This window comes from Alternaria arbusti, assembly GCF_024043155.1.
Source record: "Alternaria arbusti strain BMP 1465 chromosome Unknown scaffold_13, whole genome shotgun sequence".
Taxonomy (NCBI): Eukaryota; Fungi; Ascomycota; class Dothideomycetes; order Pleosporales; family Pleosporaceae; genus Alternaria; species Alternaria arbusti.
Window position 1 is genome coordinate 436203 of NW_026249953.1, and position 19190 is coordinate 455392.

At 53.2% G+C, this 19190-nt stretch overlaps 9 protein-coding genes across 9 annotated transcripts; 4 read left to right on the forward strand and 5 right to left on the reverse strand.

Moving 5' to 3' along the window:
- Positions 1-209: 209 nt before the first annotated feature.
- Positions 210-552, forward strand: J4E86_008416 (uncharacterized protein; the record flags this gene model as incomplete). The annotated part of the gene is made up of 2 exons (XM_051448928.1): positions 210-418; positions 507-552. 2 exons carry the CDS (start codon positions 210-212, stop codon positions 550-552), a joined length of 255 nt encoding a protein of 84 aa, XP_051299925.1.
- Positions 553-1313: 761 nt separating this feature from the next.
- Positions 1314-2023, reverse strand: CNB1 (Calcineurin subunit B; the record flags this gene model as incomplete). Its single annotated transcript, XM_051448929.1, has 4 exons — positions 1314-1436; positions 1492-1788; positions 1842-1894; positions 1972-2023. The coding sequence occupies 4 exons, from the start codon at positions 2021-2023 to the stop codon at positions 1314-1316; spliced, it is 525 nt and encodes a 174-aa protein (XP_051299926.1).
- A 210-nt stretch (positions 2024-2233) lies between these two features.
- Positions 2234-2914, forward strand: J4E86_008418 (uncharacterized protein; the record flags this gene model as incomplete). The annotated part of the gene is made up of 3 exons (XM_051448930.1): positions 2234-2548; positions 2603-2800; positions 2876-2914. The coding sequence occupies 3 exons, from the start codon at positions 2234-2236 to the stop codon at positions 2912-2914; spliced, it is 552 nt and encodes a 183-aa protein (XP_051299927.1).
- A 1943-nt stretch (positions 2915-4857) lies between these two features.
- J4E86_008419 (uncharacterized protein) lies at positions 4858-5724 on the reverse strand (the record flags this gene model as incomplete). Its single annotated transcript, XM_051448931.1, has 1 exon — positions 4858-5724. The coding sequence occupies one exon, from the start codon at positions 5722-5724 to the stop codon at positions 4858-4860; it is 867 nt and encodes a 288-aa protein (XP_051299928.1).
- Positions 5725-6191: 467 nt separating this feature from the next.
- J4E86_008420 (uncharacterized protein) lies at positions 6192-8876 on the forward strand (the record flags this gene model as incomplete). The annotated part of the gene is made up of 1 exon (XM_051448932.1): positions 6192-8876. One exon carries the CDS (start codon positions 6192-6194, stop codon positions 8874-8876), a length of 2685 nt encoding a protein of 894 aa, XP_051299929.1.
- A 372-nt stretch (positions 8877-9248) lies between these two features.
- Positions 9249-10586, reverse strand: J4E86_008421 (uncharacterized protein; the record flags this gene model as incomplete). Its single annotated transcript, XM_051448933.1, has 3 exons — positions 9249-10119; positions 10182-10464; positions 10517-10586. 3 exons carry the CDS (start codon positions 10584-10586, stop codon positions 9249-9251), a joined length of 1224 nt encoding a protein of 407 aa, XP_051299930.1.
- A 2036-nt stretch (positions 10587-12622) lies between these two features.
- Positions 12623-14746, reverse strand: J4E86_008422 (uncharacterized protein; the record flags this gene model as incomplete). The annotated part of the gene is made up of 1 exon (XM_051448934.1): positions 12623-14746. One exon carries the CDS (start codon positions 14744-14746, stop codon positions 12623-12625), a length of 2124 nt encoding a protein of 707 aa, XP_051299931.1.
- A 302-nt stretch (positions 14747-15048) lies between these two features.
- Positions 15049-16743, forward strand: GPI3 (Phosphatidylinositol N-acetylglucosaminyltransferase gpi3 subunit; the record flags this gene model as incomplete). Its single annotated transcript, XM_051448935.1, has 4 exons — positions 15049-15097; positions 15149-15183; positions 15234-15622; positions 15675-16743. The coding sequence occupies 4 exons, from the start codon at positions 15049-15051 to the stop codon at positions 16741-16743; spliced, it is 1542 nt and encodes a 513-aa protein (XP_051299932.1).
- A 294-nt stretch (positions 16744-17037) lies between these two features.
- On the reverse strand, positions 17038-17850 carry J4E86_008424 (uncharacterized protein; the record flags this gene model as incomplete). The annotated part of the gene is made up of 2 exons (XM_051448936.1): positions 17038-17603; positions 17664-17850. The coding sequence occupies 2 exons, from the start codon at positions 17848-17850 to the stop codon at positions 17038-17040; spliced, it is 753 nt and encodes a 250-aa protein (XP_051299933.1).
- Positions 17851-19190: the final 1340 nt, after the last annotated feature.

The following is a 19190-nucleotide window of genomic DNA, read 5'->3' on the forward strand; positions in this document are numbered from 1 at the left end:
CCTTGTACTGCCGACATGTCACAACCCTTACCCCTTCAAAACACCAAAATCACACCCCCAAAAGTTCACACCCATCTCTTGAAGCCACCCATCACCGAAACACCACATCCTCTCCAGCAATAAATACCGCAGAACATCATCACCTCCCTCTAGCCGCCATTACTCTTCATAGCTCACTCTAGCACGCACGTATCACCACCACAGTCACCATGCTCCCCTTCCTTGTAGCAAGCTTCCTCAAGGACAGGATCCTGAACAAAACCTTCTTCGTCTGCATCTTCACCCTCATCTCCCTGATCATCTACCTCTTCGTCCTCCTTGGCTGCATAAGCACAGGTGCTGGCATCGAGAGTCTGTATTGGGTGATGATATCGCAGAATGGGACTGCTGGACAGCCACCTGTTGCAGTGCGGATAGGGTATTTCGGTACGTCTCTGTGTGGAATCCACGCTCTGCAGATGACTGTAGAGTTAGGTTGCGCGTTCGAGTGACTGACACTATCACAGGCCTCTGCGCATCCTTTCCACCGAACACCACGGCGCCAAGCGATAACCCCACACCAGCCCCGTTGGAATGCTTTCCAGGAGATACACCACCAGGTCTTTCCAGCATACCAATGACGCACCCTGTCCTCGCCTCCGCCCTGGCACTTCAGAAATCCTCTTTATACCCTCTTCCCGCGATTGCCTCATCGCTCTTCCTCATCTCGCTGATATACTACTTCATCTTCCGCGAACGAGGCGGCCGGAACGAGAAAGCTTCGAAGTTTCTCCTCGGGGTTAGTGCGGCGCTGGGCGTTGCGGGCGCACTGTGTGCTATGGCTAGTGCGAAGGCATTGCACGAGATAGGGATCTTGTTAGGGCATCATGCGGTTGGTGGTGGAGAGGGCGAGGTGAGCATCGAAGCTGGCAGCTGGGAAGGTGCGGGGTTGTGTATTGCGGCTGGTATTCACTTTGTTATTGTTGTTTATGCGGCGATTGGGATGCCAGGATTCAGTCTGGGTTTCGGTGGTGGTGGATATATCGGGAAGAGGTTTTTGTAGAGCTGGCGGCAAGTGATCCTGTACATGAACATAAGCAGCTGTTCTTGTTAATGCGAAATTAGTATCTTCGAATACGATCAATGGAAATTTGTCATGATTCGCGCCAGCATCCACGTTTGTGAAATAGAGTTGACCAAAGATGTCGGGTCTGAATTGAGGAATATCGAATACTGTCGAGCCCGTTCCCGAGTGTGCCCGCAACACCATGAACGCCTCGCCAAGGAAACCCTCGTGCCTGGAGATGCCGTCGCATTCGTAATAGAAAAAGCGCTTAGAACTGGTCCAGGGTCATGCTCATAGAAACGTCCGTGTTCTCGACCATCTTTGTGAACTCCTCAAAGCTGATCTTGCCGTCGCGGTCTAGATCGGCCTCCATGATGGTCTTGTCGACAATCTATGTGTTTGTTAGACGTCTCCGCCATATAGCTTCTAATATGCATTGTACGCACCTGTTGCAGCTGTTGGTCCTTCAGGTTGCTTCCAACCATCATCTTCAGTACTATGAAGAGCTCGCCATTGCTGATGTAGCCGTCGCGGTCGATGTCGTATACGCGGAATGCGAATCGCAGCTTCTCCTCCTTGTTGCCCTTGCTACTGAAAGCTGAGAGACCAGAGACAAATTCTTGGAAGTCGACGTCGCCGCCACCATCTTCATCGAAGATAGCGATCATGCGTGTTGCGAGAGGGTTCGAGGAGATTTGGGGGAGGGCTAGGAATTCGTCGCGCTCGATGGTACCAGAGTTGTCCTGGACTCAGTTAGCCAAGCATTCAGCTATTGCGTGTAGTGCTAATCGCGCACCTTGTCCAGCTTCATAAACCGTTTCCTTAGGCGGTCAACCTCCTCGCGGTCAACTACATGCTGTTAGCAAGCTATTCTCAGCCCCGCAGACGCCCCTTCGCGTATGCCTCCTCTTTCGCCGCTTACGTACAGTTGGACCCGGAGGCTATGTTGTCGAGCAGCCCGGACTGTTGGTTACCCATTCTGGCGATTTATCTGGGGTAGGAATTGAATGGGGAGGATATTGTCGTGTCTCGAGGTCGTGGGGCTGCTGGTCGCCGCCGCTAGGGTCCAACCGCGCTAAAGGCAGGCACCGCGCCCCGACGTCAACCGCCAAGACTCCACCTTCCCTTCCGCGCATCCACATCCAACACTCTGCTCGAGCCTCACGTCGCGGCGTAGATTCAGACACAATGGACTCAGATATACCCACCGAAGTTGGCTCAGTGCTACAGGGCGCATCCATCAACCAACATCCGTCCGTACGCCATGACCTGAACCCATCGACCGCCGCATCCCAGAAGCAGCCCGTTACCCTCAATGAACACCCAGATCCCGATAGCTCGGAAGTCGGCGAAGATGAAATACCAGTCAGCGTGTTAGATCCGGTACCGCGCCAGAAGACGATGCCCCCGCTACCAGACCTTCGATTCGAACAAAGTTACCTAAAGAGCATCGAGCAAGCAGAGGGATGGCAGGGCGTGGCATGGATTACATTACGAGATCAGGTACAAGGAGATAAGAATGGAGCATATGGGAAGTTTCGCTAATCAGCGGCATAGGTCATCATGTGCTTCGCGCAAGGCGTGCTATGGACTCTCCTACTGAACGGCTGGCGGCATTGGAACCGATCGACCAAGTTTAGTGGACACGGCGTTGGTGCGCGGATACGGAGATGGTGGTGGGGAGTCAACAACTGGACGATACCGAATGCAAAGTCCAAGTTGAGGGATACCAAATTAGCGAAGAACGTGACGGAGGTAAGTGTGGCCTTCTTGAAAGTCCGGCGCCGAACATGTGTTTGAAGTGTGGGATCAACGCTAACGATCTTTTAGTATTACGAAGGAGAGTTCTCAAGCGCTGCTCAAGATTGAATGCGATGATCCGTAGCTCTCTCCCTATTCAGCCATACCTGCACCTAAATGTCATAGGCTTGAGCAGGCCCTTTGGGCGTGACGAAAACACTCCAATGACCAAACCAGACCACTTGGTGTTACTCGCATTGCTAACTCTGTCTTAATAATGCACCTCAGACTCCTTAGTTCCGCGGGTGGCGTCCATCGGGTACCAAATGCGGATTGCGGCACGGGCGCCCCTCCAATCCGACGTATCCACCCTCGCTCTCATCTCATCCTTGGAAATCTTCCTCGCGCCTCTCCCTACTTTCTATTACTCCAAACAGCAATACTTGCCATCTCAATCTAACAATCTCTCCACTCCGTCGTATCGTTAGTGCCGGATTTGAAGTAGAATCATGCCGGTGTATCTCATCCCATCCAGAGGAATGCCCCGCAATCGCAACTTGCGGTTCAATACCGTAATAAACATCAGTCGCACCCGCTTGGTATTATCTACATCGAACTCAAGGGGCCAAGTTCCACCCTCCCAAAAACCTACTACCGTCGGCAAAAGTCCGAAAGCCAAATCCTTATTGTCAGCCTTACCAAAGTCGTCGCAGGCCAACCAGAAAGTTCAAGATTCCATTTCAAAACGACCGCCTGGTACCACCATAGGCCCTCGTGTTAGTCTGAGTAACCATGAAGTGGTCTCTACTGCCTCCCTTCGCTCCCGTCCAATGGACTCTCAATTATCGAACCTTCCACAACCGTCACCACCGTCACCACCGTCACCACCGTCACCACCGTCACCACCGCCACAACCGCCACAACCGCCACCATCTCAGCGAGGACAAACGGCTCCCTCAAGAACATACCGACGTGGTAACCTTCAAATTTCTCCATCCTATTGCATGTCTCCTGGCGACTCACAGACTATCACGCTGCCTGACGGACGTCAACTTGGGTATGCGATATATGGCAGCAGATATCCGAGAGCAGCCGTCTTTGTTGCATTCCATGGTACTCCTGGCTCGCGTCTTGACTATCGTATGTTGCACGAGTGGGCATTGAAAAATGGCGTCACCCTCGTTTGTCCAGAAAGGCCAGGTTATGGCTTATCTACAATCGACAAGAATTACGTGGTAACAAAACACGCCCATGATGTTCAAAGGTTGATGGATCATGTTGGGTATGAACGATATAAAGTCATTGGTGCTGTGGGTGGCGGCCCATACGCTCTTGCTTTCACTCACATTTGTACCAAAGTGCAAGTTCAGGGCACCCTGCTCATAGCTCCCGTAGCTCCAATCGATGCACCAAAGACTGGCCTGCCGGTGAGTGGAACTGGCCGGCCAATGAATCGTTATCTATGGAGATTACTCACTATCTTCCCTTTTCTTATGGAGCTCAGAGTCTCCATTGTAAGTAGGAAATTTTTGAAAAACCTGGCGGCCCTAAATCCGCCCACCGAAGAGTTACGCAAGACTGAACAGGGGCGCAAAATTATCGAGGGGTATGCAAGACATGGTACTCCTGCAGGCTATGTCCATGATTACTGCGCGTCACATCGTTATTGGCGATTCGAGCTTAGGGACACAGATGCTAACCGAATCGTTATATTCGCTGGAGGCATGGACGTACAAAACCCTCCGGATGGCATGCGATACATGCGCGATCGACAACGAAACACTGAGCTCTTCGTACATCCACACGACAACCACATGACTTTACAACGGAACCAGATGCGTCGTGCGTTGCAGATTTTACGCAATATGTAATGATTACATACAGTCAATTCAAATACTCGCTTTTTCCGCTATTGACCCGAACTCTTGACTTTGCGGATCCCTCATCACAAACAGGAAGATGGAAATATCGATATCAATCTCAAGCAGCGCGTGATTGAGAACGAAGTATGCATGGCTTGGGTATATTGTCTTAATGCACTGTTGACAGACTTGCCCAACGAGCCAATCGCCTTACTCTACGATCTTGAAAGTCGCTACTTTGTCTTCGTCTTGCGCGATCATCTTCAACAGCCCTGGCGGTTCTCCGAAAACCCACCCTTCCTCCCTCATCTTCTTAATATCCGGCTTCTCTTCTCCTTCCACGGCGCTTCTCGAAGACAAGCTGTTCACGTTGTGCAGATCAATGAGATCTTGCATCTTACTAACAACCTCTTCGCTTTCATCTGCTCCCTTTTCCCTATCTAACCCCAGATCGCCAGAAAAGCTGAAGCGCGAGATTTTCTTGCCTTTCAAACCTTCCGGGTCTTCCAAGGAGCCAAATGACCACCAGCGAATCGAAAGATCGCCGGGCCAGACATGGTAGGTGTCGCCGACTCGTAGAAAATGTTCAAGCTTTTCTTGGAGCGAGGTTGAGTCGTCGCCGAGACTCGACATAAGCCGTTCAGCAGAGAGCTCCCACGCAACTTGTACAGAACCTTTTCCTACCGGAGGAATTGTGACGAAAATGAATCCAGGGGTATCGGGATCCTCGGGGCGTTTGGCAAGATCTGGGTCGCCTGATATCCGATGGAACGTAATGCGCTTTGTGGGCCGGAGGTTAAGCACTTTTGCAGAGCCATCTACTTGTCGGATGGAGGGAAATGCGAGTTCCGGTGAGTGCATAGCGCCCTTGCGGAACGCATCCTCACGAGGCGTAGTGTCGAGACATGAGTATTTGGTCAAGATAGTAACGGGTCTATCTGGGAAGACCGAGGAGGTTTGGTGGATAGTGGCGATCAGCTCCAAAGGTGATGCCGAGGGGTTAGAGATTGAGAGAGTGGCTGGTGGACAGAAGATGAACTTGAGGCAGAGCTCAACCCCGTGGTTTTGAGACGACATATGAAGCTGTTCGATATGGTGTTGTAGTAGGAGACGGAGAATGCACTGCCGTGGGTTGCAAAAATTCAAGACTGCAGAGGGCAAGGTCGAGAAGCTGAGGGTCGGGGGCCGTATTCTCTGACCTTTATCCACGTGCAGTATAAAGTGCCTTCCAATGTCATACTATAACTGTATAAAGGAATATATCAAAAATAGGCCCCTCGATCACTTGACTCAACCTGCCGGCGATGAATTGGATCCGAGACTGGTGCCTAGCATGACGTCACAGGTCTTACACCAACCTAACTGCTGGATCGAAGTTCACGGGTGCCTTAGCATACCCATGACCGCGGAGATTTGAGTGTTGGACAGTCACGTGATAGCGCGCCGTAATTTACCGAACTTGGGAAGGCGCGTCGCGCTCGCCACCATCAACACCATACACTTTCCTACCCACGGCATGCCCTCAACCCCCAGCACCCGAACCCATGAAGCCTTTCCGGCCTCTTACCCTCGCTCGCCCTCGCTCAGAGACTGGCGAGCCATTGAAGAAGAAACCTAGAGTCTCGTCCAACGCGCTTTCCGCCGGCAGTCGCCAACCGCTCAACACGCTGAACGCCCCCGCACCGGCCCAATTCCTGCCCCCGGGTCTCGAAGGGAACTACTACACGGTACTATGGCGGAAATATACAACTAAGAAGAACAAGACGTGGGATGGAGACGGGGTTCTTGCTGTGACAGGTGGCTATGCCACGCTCACGGATAGCGAGACAGGAAAAGAGTTGGGCAAAGGAGCATGTACTCGACCGCTGCTGCCAGGCTCCGCGCTATCCATCGGTGGCAAGGAGCTGGAAGTTGAGGCGTCTATTGACAAGGCGGATTACCTCGCTGGGCGTATGTTCCTGGGGACGGCTGCAGCTGCGCCTGTAGATCAGTCGAAGCGCGAGGAACCAGGATACAAACCTCTTTCGTCGGCCAAGTCGAAAGCAAACAAGAGAAAAGATACTGGGGACGATGGTGTGGATCTGCCAGACTACAAGCCCTCAGCTCAACGCAAGCAGCAGTTCAAGGCGCCTCTATTGTCAAATACCGTCATGCCTCAACGAAACCCATCGATCCCGCAACCACGTCACGATCCGAACGCGCCGAACGCTCTAGTCATGAAGCGACCGACGTCATGCCCAAAAGACAAGCAGATAGTCGACGTTGTCGTTGATCCGATCCTCAGCAAGCATCTCCGCGAACACCAACGTGAGGGGGTGCAATTTCTATACGAGTGTGTTATGGGCATGCGATGCGAGGGCGAAGGCGCGATCATGGCGGACGAGATGGGTCTGGGCAAGACACTGCAGACAATCACACTGCTCTGGACACTGATGAAGCAGAACCCGATCCACAATGCCTCGCCGGTCATCAAGAAAGCCCTCATCGTATGCCCCGCCGGCCTGGTCGATAACTGGAAGCGAGAATTTCGGAAATGGCTGGGCAATGAGAGAATTGGCGTCTACGTGCTCGATGCAAAGAACAAGAAGATTGCCAACTTCACAAAGGGCAAAGCCTACAACATCATGATCGTCGGATACGAGATGCTGCGTGTTATGCAAGAGGAAATGAAGCAAGGGACTGTCGATATCGTCATTGCAGATGAAGGTCACAGGCTGAAGACTGCTAACAACAAGGCTATGCAGGCGATCCAGTCTCTCAACACCGAGCGGCGTATCATCTTATCGGGTACACCACTGCAAAACGACCTGGGCGAGTTCTTTACTGCCATTGACTTCGTCAATCCCGGCCTACTGGGGCAACGATCAGCTTTCAAGCGTTCCTTCGAAGTGCCCATCGTGCGCAGTCGTCAGCCAGATGCAAGTGAAGCAGAGCTCGAAAAGGGCGAGGCACGATGGAAGGAGCTTGTAACCCTCACCAGTCAATTCATGATTCGCCGTACAGCAGAAGTGCTTGCAAAGTACCTCCCACCGAAGACTGAGCACATTGTCTTCTGCAGGCCAACCAAAGGACAAGCAGAAGCTTATCGCGCTATACTGGGCTCACCAACCTTCAGAATAGCGTTGGGAAGTACAGACATTGCGCTACAGCTCATCAACGTGCTGAAGAAGGTCTGCAACAGCCCTTCGTTGCTCAAATCATCGAAAGATAATGACGATACGCCATCGGAGATGCTGCAATCGCTTCTCCCACTGATACCGCCCAAGATTCTCAGCTCCAGTGCTTCGAGTGCGAAGCTACGACTGCTCGACAGCCTCGTTCATCGGATCTATACCACCACTGAGGAGAAGATCGTTATTGTTTCGAATTACACCACCACCCTGGACATGATCGAGCGACTTTTGGTGTCGTTGTCATACACCTACCTCCGCCTTGATGGCAGCACACCAGCCAACAAACGCCAGGCACTTGTGGAGAAGTTCAACAAGACTCCGAAGACCACTTCCTTCGCCTTCCTACTGTCTGCAAAATCTGGCGGAGTCGGTCTCAATCTCATTGGTGCATCGCGCATTGTACTCTTTGACATCGACTGGAACCCCGCTACCGATTTACAAGCGATGGCACGTATCCACCGCGACGGCCAGAAACTGCCATGCAAAGTATACAGATTTCTCATCCAAGGTGGCCTAGACGAGAAGATCTACCAGCGCCAAGTCATGAAAATGGGTCTCGCAAACGCGGTCGTAGACAACAAAGCCTCCGCCTCCTCCTTCTCACAAGAAGAACTCCGCGACCTCTTCCGTCTCGACGAGCGCGAAGGTTGCCAGACCCACGACATCCTCGGCTGCACATGCGACTGCAAGGGCTCACCAGAAGTCAAGCTCGAAGCGAAGGAAGAAGAAGCAGAAACTCCCGAAGACGACATCGAAGATTCGGACGAAGACCCCTATCCCACCCTCACGAAAGCAAGCGAGGTCAATATCGAAGAGCAGGAAGCCAAGATCAAGGCTAGACGCGCGGCCAAACAGCCCAAATTGAGGATGTTGATGGAGTACCGGCATATTGATACTAAGATCCTCAAGGGAATGAAGAAGAGCGAGGGAGAGGAGGATGCAGGAGATGGGGTTGTGGATAATATGGCGGCGGCAATTGATGATGATGTGTTTCTCGATGTGCTGAAGGAGTCGGAGTGTAATGTTGGTTTCTTGCTGACGAAGTCGACGTCTTGAGTGGAGTTTTATGTGGTATGAGGGGAAAGAGCTCAAGTGTTTCGATAAAGGGATATGCATAGCGTTGGAGTTTTGGACATGGTAGCATGGCTGGGTGACCTAGTGGCCCTAGTCTCAGAAGAGTTTCGTTTCATAACTCATGGAGGCTGTGCCTTTAGATAAAATGAAAGACCAAATCCAAGATCTACAGTCATCACGAAGCATTCCACAAGATCAAAATCATAAACAGCAAGACGATAATATTTACTATGCAGAAAATAAAAAGCACTGGGCTACCAGCCCCCAAAGGCACCGCCGCGTATCTCAGCGACGCCATGGTATTTCCTCCGCCCCCTTCTTTCTATCTTGACCAATCCATCACACATGATTGATCTAAATACCAGCCTGCTGCGCGAAACCCAGTCTAGGACCCGAGCTGCCCATCTCGTGAACAATGTACTTGCTCTTAAGGAAGATGTCACCAAAGATGCTGAAGCCAATACCGTCATCAGTCTGAATACCACCAAAGCAAGCACCAGTACCATCATCAAGAGGAGCATAGTTGACGTATTTACCGGGAACAGTCTGCTTGACACCACCAACAGTGATGGAGAAATCAGGGAGGGTAGCAGTGCAAGGGAAGATGTAACCGCCCTGAGTAGCATCGTTCTTTGCGCCGGAGACCTTGGCGTAGTAGGCCTTGACGATGGCGGGGTCGGTGTAGATGAGGGTTGTGCCGGTGTCGAGGATACCGGAGACGGACTTGGTGGTGGTGGTGGTGCCGACGCTGTAGGCGGAGGCGCTGAAGCCCCAGAAACCTTGGCTGTCGTCGGCGGCGACGTAGGTGATGGGGCCCGTGTACTTGCTCTTGTCGATGTAGCCGAAGTCGTAGGTGCCGGCGGCGTGGTACTTGAGTTGGACGGCGAAGAGGGGCGACGCGAGCTGCGACTTGACGGTGTCGAAGAAGGTCTTTTGCTGCTGGGGTTGCACTGTGTTGATGGTGGACATGGCCAGGCCGAGCAGACCGTCCGTGTCGACGTCTTGTGAGAATTGCGCGGAGACGGAGGTCGCGGCCTCAACGGCTTGAGAGGTGGCTGTTACGCCACCGACGGTGACCTTGTCGGCGTAGACCTTGCCGGAAGCACCTGAGCCATCGCCGTAGGAGATCTTCCAGGAGTAGCCGCTCTTGACCTTGGAGGCATCGACCTTGTAGTAGTCGTGGCCGGCGGTCTGGGAGCTGGCTTGGAGAGACGAGAAGACCCACCTGTGGTTACATTAGATGTGGGTCTTATATGAGGATAGGCACTTCGCCCCATCGTGACTTACAAGTCAGCGCTTCCGGTGTCGAAGTCAAGGTGGACAGTGGTGCTGCCAATAGTGACCGGGCTCAGGTATGCCGAGTCATATGCGTCATTGGGAGCGGCAGGCACTGATCCACTGGCAGCAGCAGCGGCGACAACAGTGTTGCTGGCCCTGTTTTGTGCAGCCTCAACAAGGCTTTGAGGAACAGCCTTGCCGTGCTTGCGGAGAGCCTTGATCTTTTGCTCGGGTCCGTTCTTCAGGTAGGTAGAGCGAGGAACTTGCTCAACCGAGAAGGAGTTTCCCTTGTCTGTAATCACGTGTTAGATTGGAGCTTCTCATCGAGACAGTGTTTGACATACGCAGAACAGGTGTGGCAACAACAGTGCTGGCAAAAGCGAGCGCCGCCGTGAGGTGGGCGAAAGAAGGCATGATAACGATGGACTATCTGATACGGCAGAAGAGCGAGGGGTGAAAGGCCAGTGGTAGCTGAAGCCTGTATGAGAGGCTTGAAGAGAAGACGAAGCCGGTACAGAAGCAATAGAGGCGAGGAGATGCCTTGGCTTTATACCAAGCAATGCCAACGAGGCGCGGCATAAAGTCTTGTCCATGACGATGATGTGCTCGTTACCCTGTTCGATCTGTCTACGCCGCCCTCTATTGGTATCGTAGGCGTAGTGTAGGATCATAGTGGGGTAAACGATCAACATTGAAATTAGATCCCGCAACCACTCATGGTAACGAGTCCTATCTTGGCAGGTCGATCATGCTCGCAAGGCGGTGGCGCCGCGTTTCATACATTTACCTGCTACATTGAGACTTGGCGTCGGTCACGCAAGTGCATGCGGAGCCGGGTGTTGGTAGAAGGGCGCTTGGGATAGGCGACGGCCCTTGTAGATCGGATATTGCGACTGAAGTGACCATCTTGCGCGAGTGTAGGACCGAATGCGTGGCGGCGTGTCCGTAGTACTACATCGTGTAATTGCAGGCTGTGAGGTTCCGCAGGCGTAGCAACGGCGGGACCGAGGTATGTTTCGAAGAATGTGGCAAGTTAATAGTACTGTACCGAATCTTCATGGCTATTGGTGACTGCTGGAATGAAAGTTGCCATAGTATAGCGTCCCTTGTTCGCTAAGTGGCGGGTTAGTGCTTCCCCAGTGTTGTGTAGTGCGTGTGCCTGCCAGTCAAGCTTCGAAGCGCGCTACCAAGCATGCCACTTTCACGCTTGGCGCTATCATGCTGCAGGGAGCGGGACAGCCACAGCCGTTTGAAACGCGGCCTGGAGATGGCCTGAGGTGTGTTGGTCATGCAAACACGGACATCCGTCAATAACGTCAATGTCGTCAACGTGTGTCCATGCTTTCTACACCGTGGCTGCATGGCTGTCGTTCGCCGCTTGACATATGCTTTGGTATCGATAGTCGCATGCAAACGTGCCGTAGTACCATGGATAGCTCGCGATCAGCAGGCCAACTGCCGGCGAACAGCGCAGTCACATCTGCCCTTGCGCCCGATGTCCAGCCTCCAAAAACTCGCCGAGTCGTCCAGCCGATTGGTAGCTGTTAACGCATGATTAATTAACAGCGTAACTTAGCAAACAACGCGATAAGAGCGGCGGCGGACTGCATTAGGGAGGTGGCGATGGGTGGTGTGGTTGAAGGGCGGGCGTCTGCAGACGGCACATGGGAGAGGTTGAGTGTAGGCCCGGCCCTAGTGGACCTTCCCGCCTGGCCCAGCTAACCCTTTCATGTCGCAAAGACACATGCCACGACCAATCATCAGCATGGGTCACTTTTGCCCACAAAATCGCGAATCTCGAGCTCGGCCAATTGCGCATCACAAGGCCGCTTGCGCTTCCAACCTGCCAATTCAGGACGTGATCCGCAACATTCCAAGCACACTACACCACGGAGCAGAATGGTATCAAGCACCATCAAGCTTGGTCACGCATGCCGAGGAGAATGCTTAGCACCACACTTTGCGAGTTGGCGCTCCCCCAGGCTGGATTGCGGAATGTTGTTCATGTCCTATCGACGTTGGAGATACTCTTCTATGCCGATGCTCGGGGGTTTAGAGTTTCTTATCACCTGCCCATTGCGATGCAAAGTCGTTGCTGGCGCATGTCACTCCACGCCATCTGTCGATCGTAGAGGATGGTATCAAGCAAAGCCAAGCTGCTTGAGGAAGCTTGGTACGCGCAAGCACAGAAATTCTCCGATACTAGCTGTGGATTGGGTATCTGGAAAAGGAAAGAAAAGTTGGCGGCTGCCTTATCTTCGAAGCAAACTTGTTGCGGTCAACAACATGCATTTCGCCGCAAATCAAGACCAGACCCCAGTCTAAGTCTAAGCCCAAGTCTGAATCTGAGTGCGAGTGAGACTGAACCTGAGTGAGTCTCAACCTGCGTTCCAAGTCTAAGTCTGAGTCTGAGGCTGCGTCCAAGTCAAAGGTGCATTCTCCTTGCGAATCTATTCTGCGTCGGCGTTGCCCGTAACAGCACTCTCAAGCTTCTTGAGCGCCGCACGATACGCCTTCTTCTTCCCATCCGCCGTAACAGCACTCTCCTTCCACTCCATCCTCTTAACCTTCTTACCCCCCCTCTTAATCCCATCCCCCTTAGCCACCTGCTTCAAGAACCACGCCGCCTCCGTCTTCGTAAACATTGTCCACGCCTCTCCCGGCTTACCCGCACGTGCTGTCCGGCCCACACGGTGCACATAACTCGTAATGCTGGTAGGAAGATCGTAGTTGATCACGTGAGTAATATCGGGGATGTCCAAACCGCGGGACGCGGCGTCGGAGGCGATGAGAATTTTGGTGGCGCCAGAGCTGAAGGATTTGAGGAGCTTCCGGGAGGCGTCTGCGGTTAGGGCGCGGGTCATGGTTTTTATGTGGGTGGCGAAGAGGGGCATGAGGGCGCTGAGGAGATGGGATAGGCGGGATGCGCTTTCTGTGCTTTTGGTGAAGATGAGGACGCGGCCGGTTTGTTGGGATATGATTGCACGGCTTTCCGATTCGGACTCAGAGTCGCTGTCTGAGGATGAATCCGAGTCTGAAGAGTCTGAGGAGTCTGAGGAAGGCTTTGATAATTCCAGTGTACCTGGGTAGACGTAGTTGAGTAGTACGTAAAGCAGGTGTAATGGTTTGTTTGAACCATCGCCCACATGTAATGCGAACTCCTCTAGTGTAGACGGCAGCTCGAACACGTTCTCTTCAGTCTCCATCGGCTGTAGTTCTGTAGTCTCGTCTTGTACGACTACCAGTTTCGGTCGCTTCAGCTTGAGCGTGCCCAGCTTCGTAAGGTCCTTCTCCATTGTCGCAGAAAGAACAACCTTGGTAAGTTGCCTTCGAGCAGGCAATGCCATGGACCAGATGGAGTTGGCGTCGCGCTCCCGCTTTCGTATCCGCTCTTGAGCGTTCATGAAGTCAACCGGAGTCTCACCGTGGAGGGCGTCCATGAGCACGGTTGCCCAGCCCTGGAAGTTTTGATTCAAAAGCTGGTCAGCCTCATCGATGACAAGCCAGCGCACGCTGTTCAGCAGAAAGCCTGTTGTGTGCTCGATGTGCTCAACCAGTCGGCCCGGTGTGCAGATGAGGATATCCACGCCCGAGTCGTATTGTGGAACGTGATCGAGAGGCATAGCTCTCAAGTCGTCGTACAACCCTCCTCGTTCCATAAAGCCTGTCTGATATTGTCGAGAAGCCTTCTCCTGCAGCTCATGTGCTCTCCTTGGGTCGTATTGCGGTCGCATCTTGACGAGCTGCTTCTGCTCCGTCGCAAACGCGATATTGCCCAAAGCCGTTCCCACTTTGATCTTTGTTCCAGCGCACAGGTCCTCGGCGACTTGTAGGGCTTGGTTGACGAGCTGCCGGCTTGGTACTACGACGATGGCGGATAGGACAGGTACGGTACGGTCTTTGAGCGCTTCGATAACAGGGAGTAGATATGCTAGCGTCTTTCCAGAACCAGTCTTTGCCGACACACATATATCGCCCAAGTGTTGGTCAAAGCCGGGATGTAGCAGAGGTAGCAACGCAGTCTGTACCGCCAAAGCGTCCTTGAAGCCTTGTTTTTCCAGCTTCTTGACATACTGGGAATCTACACCCAATTCGGCGAACGGGACTGTTTTCGACGCTTCGACGGTAGTAGGCTGCGCGAGCCAGGTGGGAAGGGTAGAGAAGGTGGGTTCGTAAACGGGCTCGGGAATCGGTGCGGGTTGCGGCATAGGCTCGAGGTCATGAAGCTCTCCTGCCTCTTGCGGATCCTTCGCAGGTTCCTCCTCTGCATTTTGACTCTTGGCTTCAGCTAGCTTCGCTGCCTTTTCGAATTTGGAGAAGACATTCTTGTGCTTCTTCGAAATCTCATCATCCTCCTCTTTGGCGGCCTCGGCTTCGCGTTTCCTCTTTTTGGGCTTCTTGATGGTCTTTTTCGCCTCTGCTACCGGGCTGGTTTCTACGGGCTCGGGACTTGAGGCAGCGACTTCTTCATTCGTAGCAATTACAGGGCTGGAGGCCTTTGCGACAACGGGCGCGGGAGGTGAAGGCTGCTTCTTGGCGACAACCGCGGGCGGCACATAACGTCTTTGAAACATGATGTAAGGGATCCTGCGATATTTCGGGTTGCGACAGCTCAAAGTGAAGCCTGGAGGGATCCGCGACCGTTTGCGACAGGCGGATGGTGAGTTTAGAAAATCTATGGACCCTGGAAATTTAGTCGGAGTTCCAGCCACGCCAAACGCCGACAGGTGACGCGCCGAGGCCCTGAGTTCGCGACATTGCAGCTGGGTGCGCTCCCCGCCAAATACACCCATGGTACCTTTCATTTGCGCCCATATGTGAGCGCGATGTATTCTTTTGAGCAGACTCGAGGTGCCAGTCCTCACAATTCGCCATCATGCCGTACAATATCGCTATGGTTAGCGACAACTTCTACCCTCAACCCGGTATGCACCTAGCCGCGTCTTGAGACTCGGCGCAGTACTCATCAATCGTAGGAGGAGTCGAAAGTCACATGTACCAACTGTCCAGCGTAGGTCCCGATCATCAAGCCCCACTGTGCTCACATCTAATAACCCCCAGAAACTAATCGACCGCGGCCACAAAGTAATCGTTATAACACATGCCTACGCGGGCCGAACCGGTGTTCGCTACCTAACGAACGGCCTGAAAGTCTACTACGTTCCCTTCTGGGTCATATACCGCGAAACCACCTTCCCGACCGTCTTCTCCTTCTTTCCCATATTCCGAAACATCGTCATCCGCGAAAATATCGGCATCGTACACGGCCATGCTAGTCTCAGTAGTCTGTGCCACGAGGCGATTCTGCATGCGAGGACTATGGGGCTGAGGACGGTTTTCACGGATCACAGCCTCTTTGGATTTGCTGATGCGGGAAGCATACTTACGAACAAGCTTCTCAAGTTTACCCTGAGTGATGTGGATCATGTCATCTGCGTCAGTCATACTTGGTATGTCTTCACTGGTACTTTCTCAGGGCTGGCAGCTGCTAACACATTGTAGCAAAGAGAACACCGTCCTTCGAGCCTCGCTAGACCCCCTCATGGTCTCTGTCATACCCAACGCGGTGGTGGCAGAGAACTTCCGTCCTTTGTCCCACGATTCGGTCGATCCAAAAGATACAAAGAAGGCACCTGGTCCCCGACAGCCAATGGGCCCTGATGAGATTATCACTGTCATTGTCATACAACGGCTATACTACAACAAGGGCACCGATCTGCTAGTCGCTGCTATACCCCACATTGTTGCTGCGAACCCGAACGTTCGCTTCATCATCGCTGGAAATGGGCCAAAAGCTATTGATCTCGAACAGATGATTGAGCGGAACGTGCTGCAAGACAAGGTTCTCATGATCGGTCCGGTCCGCCATGAAGAAGTCCGAGACGTGATGGTACGCGGACACATCTATCTCTGCCCCTCGTTGACAGAGGCGTTCGGAACCGTCATTGTGGAAGCTGCATCATGTGGGCTTTACGTCGTTGCGACTCGAGTCGGAGGTATCCCTGAAGTGCTACCCACCCACATGGTTGAGTTCGCGGCACCCGAAGAAGACGATTTAGTCGTAGCAACAGGCCGTGCCATCGCCAAACTGCGAGCTGGAAAGGTCAGGACCGAGCTCTTCCATAATCAGGTAAAGCAGATGTACTCCTGGACCGACATTGCGCAGCGAACAGAGAGGGTATACGACGGCATCAGCGGCGTAATTAGTCACAGCGATTTCTACCAAGGCGCAGGGGCAGCCGGCGCATGGAGTGCAACACGTGGTCGAGCGGGAGTGCAGAGTTTCGCACTCATTGAGCGGCTGAAGAGGTATTTTGGTTGCGGCATCTGGGCAGGTAAACTCTTCTGCATCTGCGTCATCGTCGACTACCTCATCTACCTCGTTCTGGAAATCTTCGCACCCAGATCACGCATCGATATATGCTATGATTGGCCTAAGAAGGTCATGCAGGCGAAAGGAGAAGTCAACAAGCTGCTCGTACCCGACATCGATCCTGAAAAGGGAACACTACTCCGAAAGAGAAGCTCAAGGCATCGGAAGCCGAAGAGGGAGGAACCGGAAGACAGTTGAGAGATGGCACAAAGACATCACTTGAAAAGAGCGAGACGATGACGTGTCAACGGCTTTTGTGATTTGAATAGTACGATTACTGTTCGCCCAACTATGAGCTATGAACAGAGAATCGCGGAGAATGGTATATGCTAACTACTAACTGAAGCCCGTATCCAGATAGGCTTACTATGCTATACCGGAACGCTGAACCGGGTACTCCCCCATCCCTGTGCCCCCAACGCCGATGAAAATGCTTTGTACAGAAGAAGACGGAAAAGAAAAAGGAATAACAATCAGTCAACCCGACACGACTTAAGCGTAAAACCAGTACTGCGCACTGTACTCCACCGTAAAACTGCCCTCAATCCCACTGCAGTCCTTAGGCGCCATACCACCCGCAGTGTGTATCCGGTAAACCTCATTGTACGCCCAAGCTGCCTGACCCTCAGCCGTAACCGTAGCGTTCAACTTGAGCCACGGAACACTACCCAGACCATTCGTTCCCTTGGTCGCAGTCGTGGGCGCAGCACTCTTCCCATTGACCGCACACTCGACACGACCGAAGTTGTTCTTGTCCGTCTCAAGCATGAAGAGGGGAACGCCCGCGGCGGTGAACTGGTGGTGCCCACTGAGACGCTGGTCTGCCTCTGCGGACGTGGGAATCGCGTAGTTGAGCGCTAGATCGGTGACTTGGCCGAGAATGTTCACGTTGAGGCGGGCGGCGTCGCAGGTCGCGTTGAAGAGCGTGGCGATGGCGCCGGTGGCTTTGGGGATGGTGGAGGAGGAGGAGTCGACGCAGGTGTAGTTTTGGGTGCCTCGGCCGATGGCGATGTGCCGGAGGGATGTGCCTTTTGCGGGGGCGGCGAGGGGGGTGGGTGCTACGGGGTGTTAGTTGATGTTTCTCTTGGATGGTTGGTGGTGGGGATGGAGGGACGTACCAGCAGGGAGAGCAACGTTGGATAGATCACATAGTGAGTCTGTCTTCAACAGCTCCTTGTAGATGACCGCGGGGATGTCTCGCCGGGGGATCAAAGCTGCTATCGAGTCGACGGTCTGGCTGGGGGCGGCGAAGATAGTGGCTGGTGCCAGGGCCAAGACGAGGCTGAGGGTGTTGGTGAAGATCATGGTTGGTATGTCTTGGGTGTAATATAGATCTTGATACAGAGTAGATTGCCGAGTGAAGTCTTGGATGCTTGTGTGATGTTTCGAAAAGACTGCGACTGTCGTCGATGTTTATACCAGAAACCAGACGATGTTCAGGAATGTACTGTAAGCCTTGCCGCCGGTATGATAGTATTCCGGGAATAGACTGGTTGTTGCTGAGCTATTGTAAGACGCGGAAGCGACTCGACCCGTAAGATGGTGTAAGAAAAGAACGAACAACAGTCCCAAGCGAAATGAAACAACTATTCAAGGAAAGAAGCCCAAAGGAAAGTACGCGACGACGACGAAAGCGGGTCTCTTGTAGAGGTAAGTGCGATGATGTTGTGTTGTGTTGGTGAGGTGGATGTGGGAACCGTCAACGAGGCCGTGTATGCCATCTTCCTATATACACACAAACACCGCGCTACGAACTACACGAAACGAAAGCCAGTTTTGCGCCATCGCTATCCCTACCCCCAGCGCGTAGTCGCCCGCTCCACACAGATCCATCCATAGTACACGCGACAGAGTCTGCGAAGCCGAGCAACCGTTTACCGCCGTGTCCCACTCGCCCTTCCAGCCACTGCTTTCGCTCGCTTTGCTCGATTAGTCCGCTAGTGCAGGCTGGAAAAGACCCCAAATATAGCTGGCGGGGGTGTGATAGGCTCACAGCGTTTCGTGCAAGATGGGAGAGATGGTGGGTGCGTTGTGGTTCGCTGCTCTACCGAGCGCGCCTGGGGGTGGTTAAGACGGCCGCTAGCCGGGTTTGGGGGTTAGTGCTGTAAACGCCCGTGGGGATCGGCTGGCGAGATGGCTATTTTGGGGGTTGCGACGGGAGGGGGTTGGTAATTTGGTAATGGGGTAGAGGGTTAAGGTGCTGATGCGAGATGGAGATGGAGATGGGCAGATCTGTGATCGTCGGGAGGGGTTGTTGATGATGTGCTGATGGGGGAGGTGGATGTTTGGAGTTGGGGCTGTGTTGTGGGTGTGTGAGTATAGATAGTTGATGATTGATGTTGAAGTGAGACGGATGTCGCCCGCCTTCCTGCGCTGAGTTTGGAAACTTCACGGACACGTCTTGCCAGCGTCAGCAAGACTCGAGTCTGGCAAGTTGGAAATCAGCACGCGATCAGAACCTGCATACCTACTACGGTAGAGTGCAAAAAACCAAGAACCCTCACAAACCACCACAATCAACCGCCCTCTCCACACCCAGTCCTTCCACTTTCCTTCCCTCCTCCCTCTATCTCCTTCTCCCACCCACTACCCGCAGAGCCGCCCGTCCTACACCTAGTCACGCAATCATCAGCTGGCAAGTACCC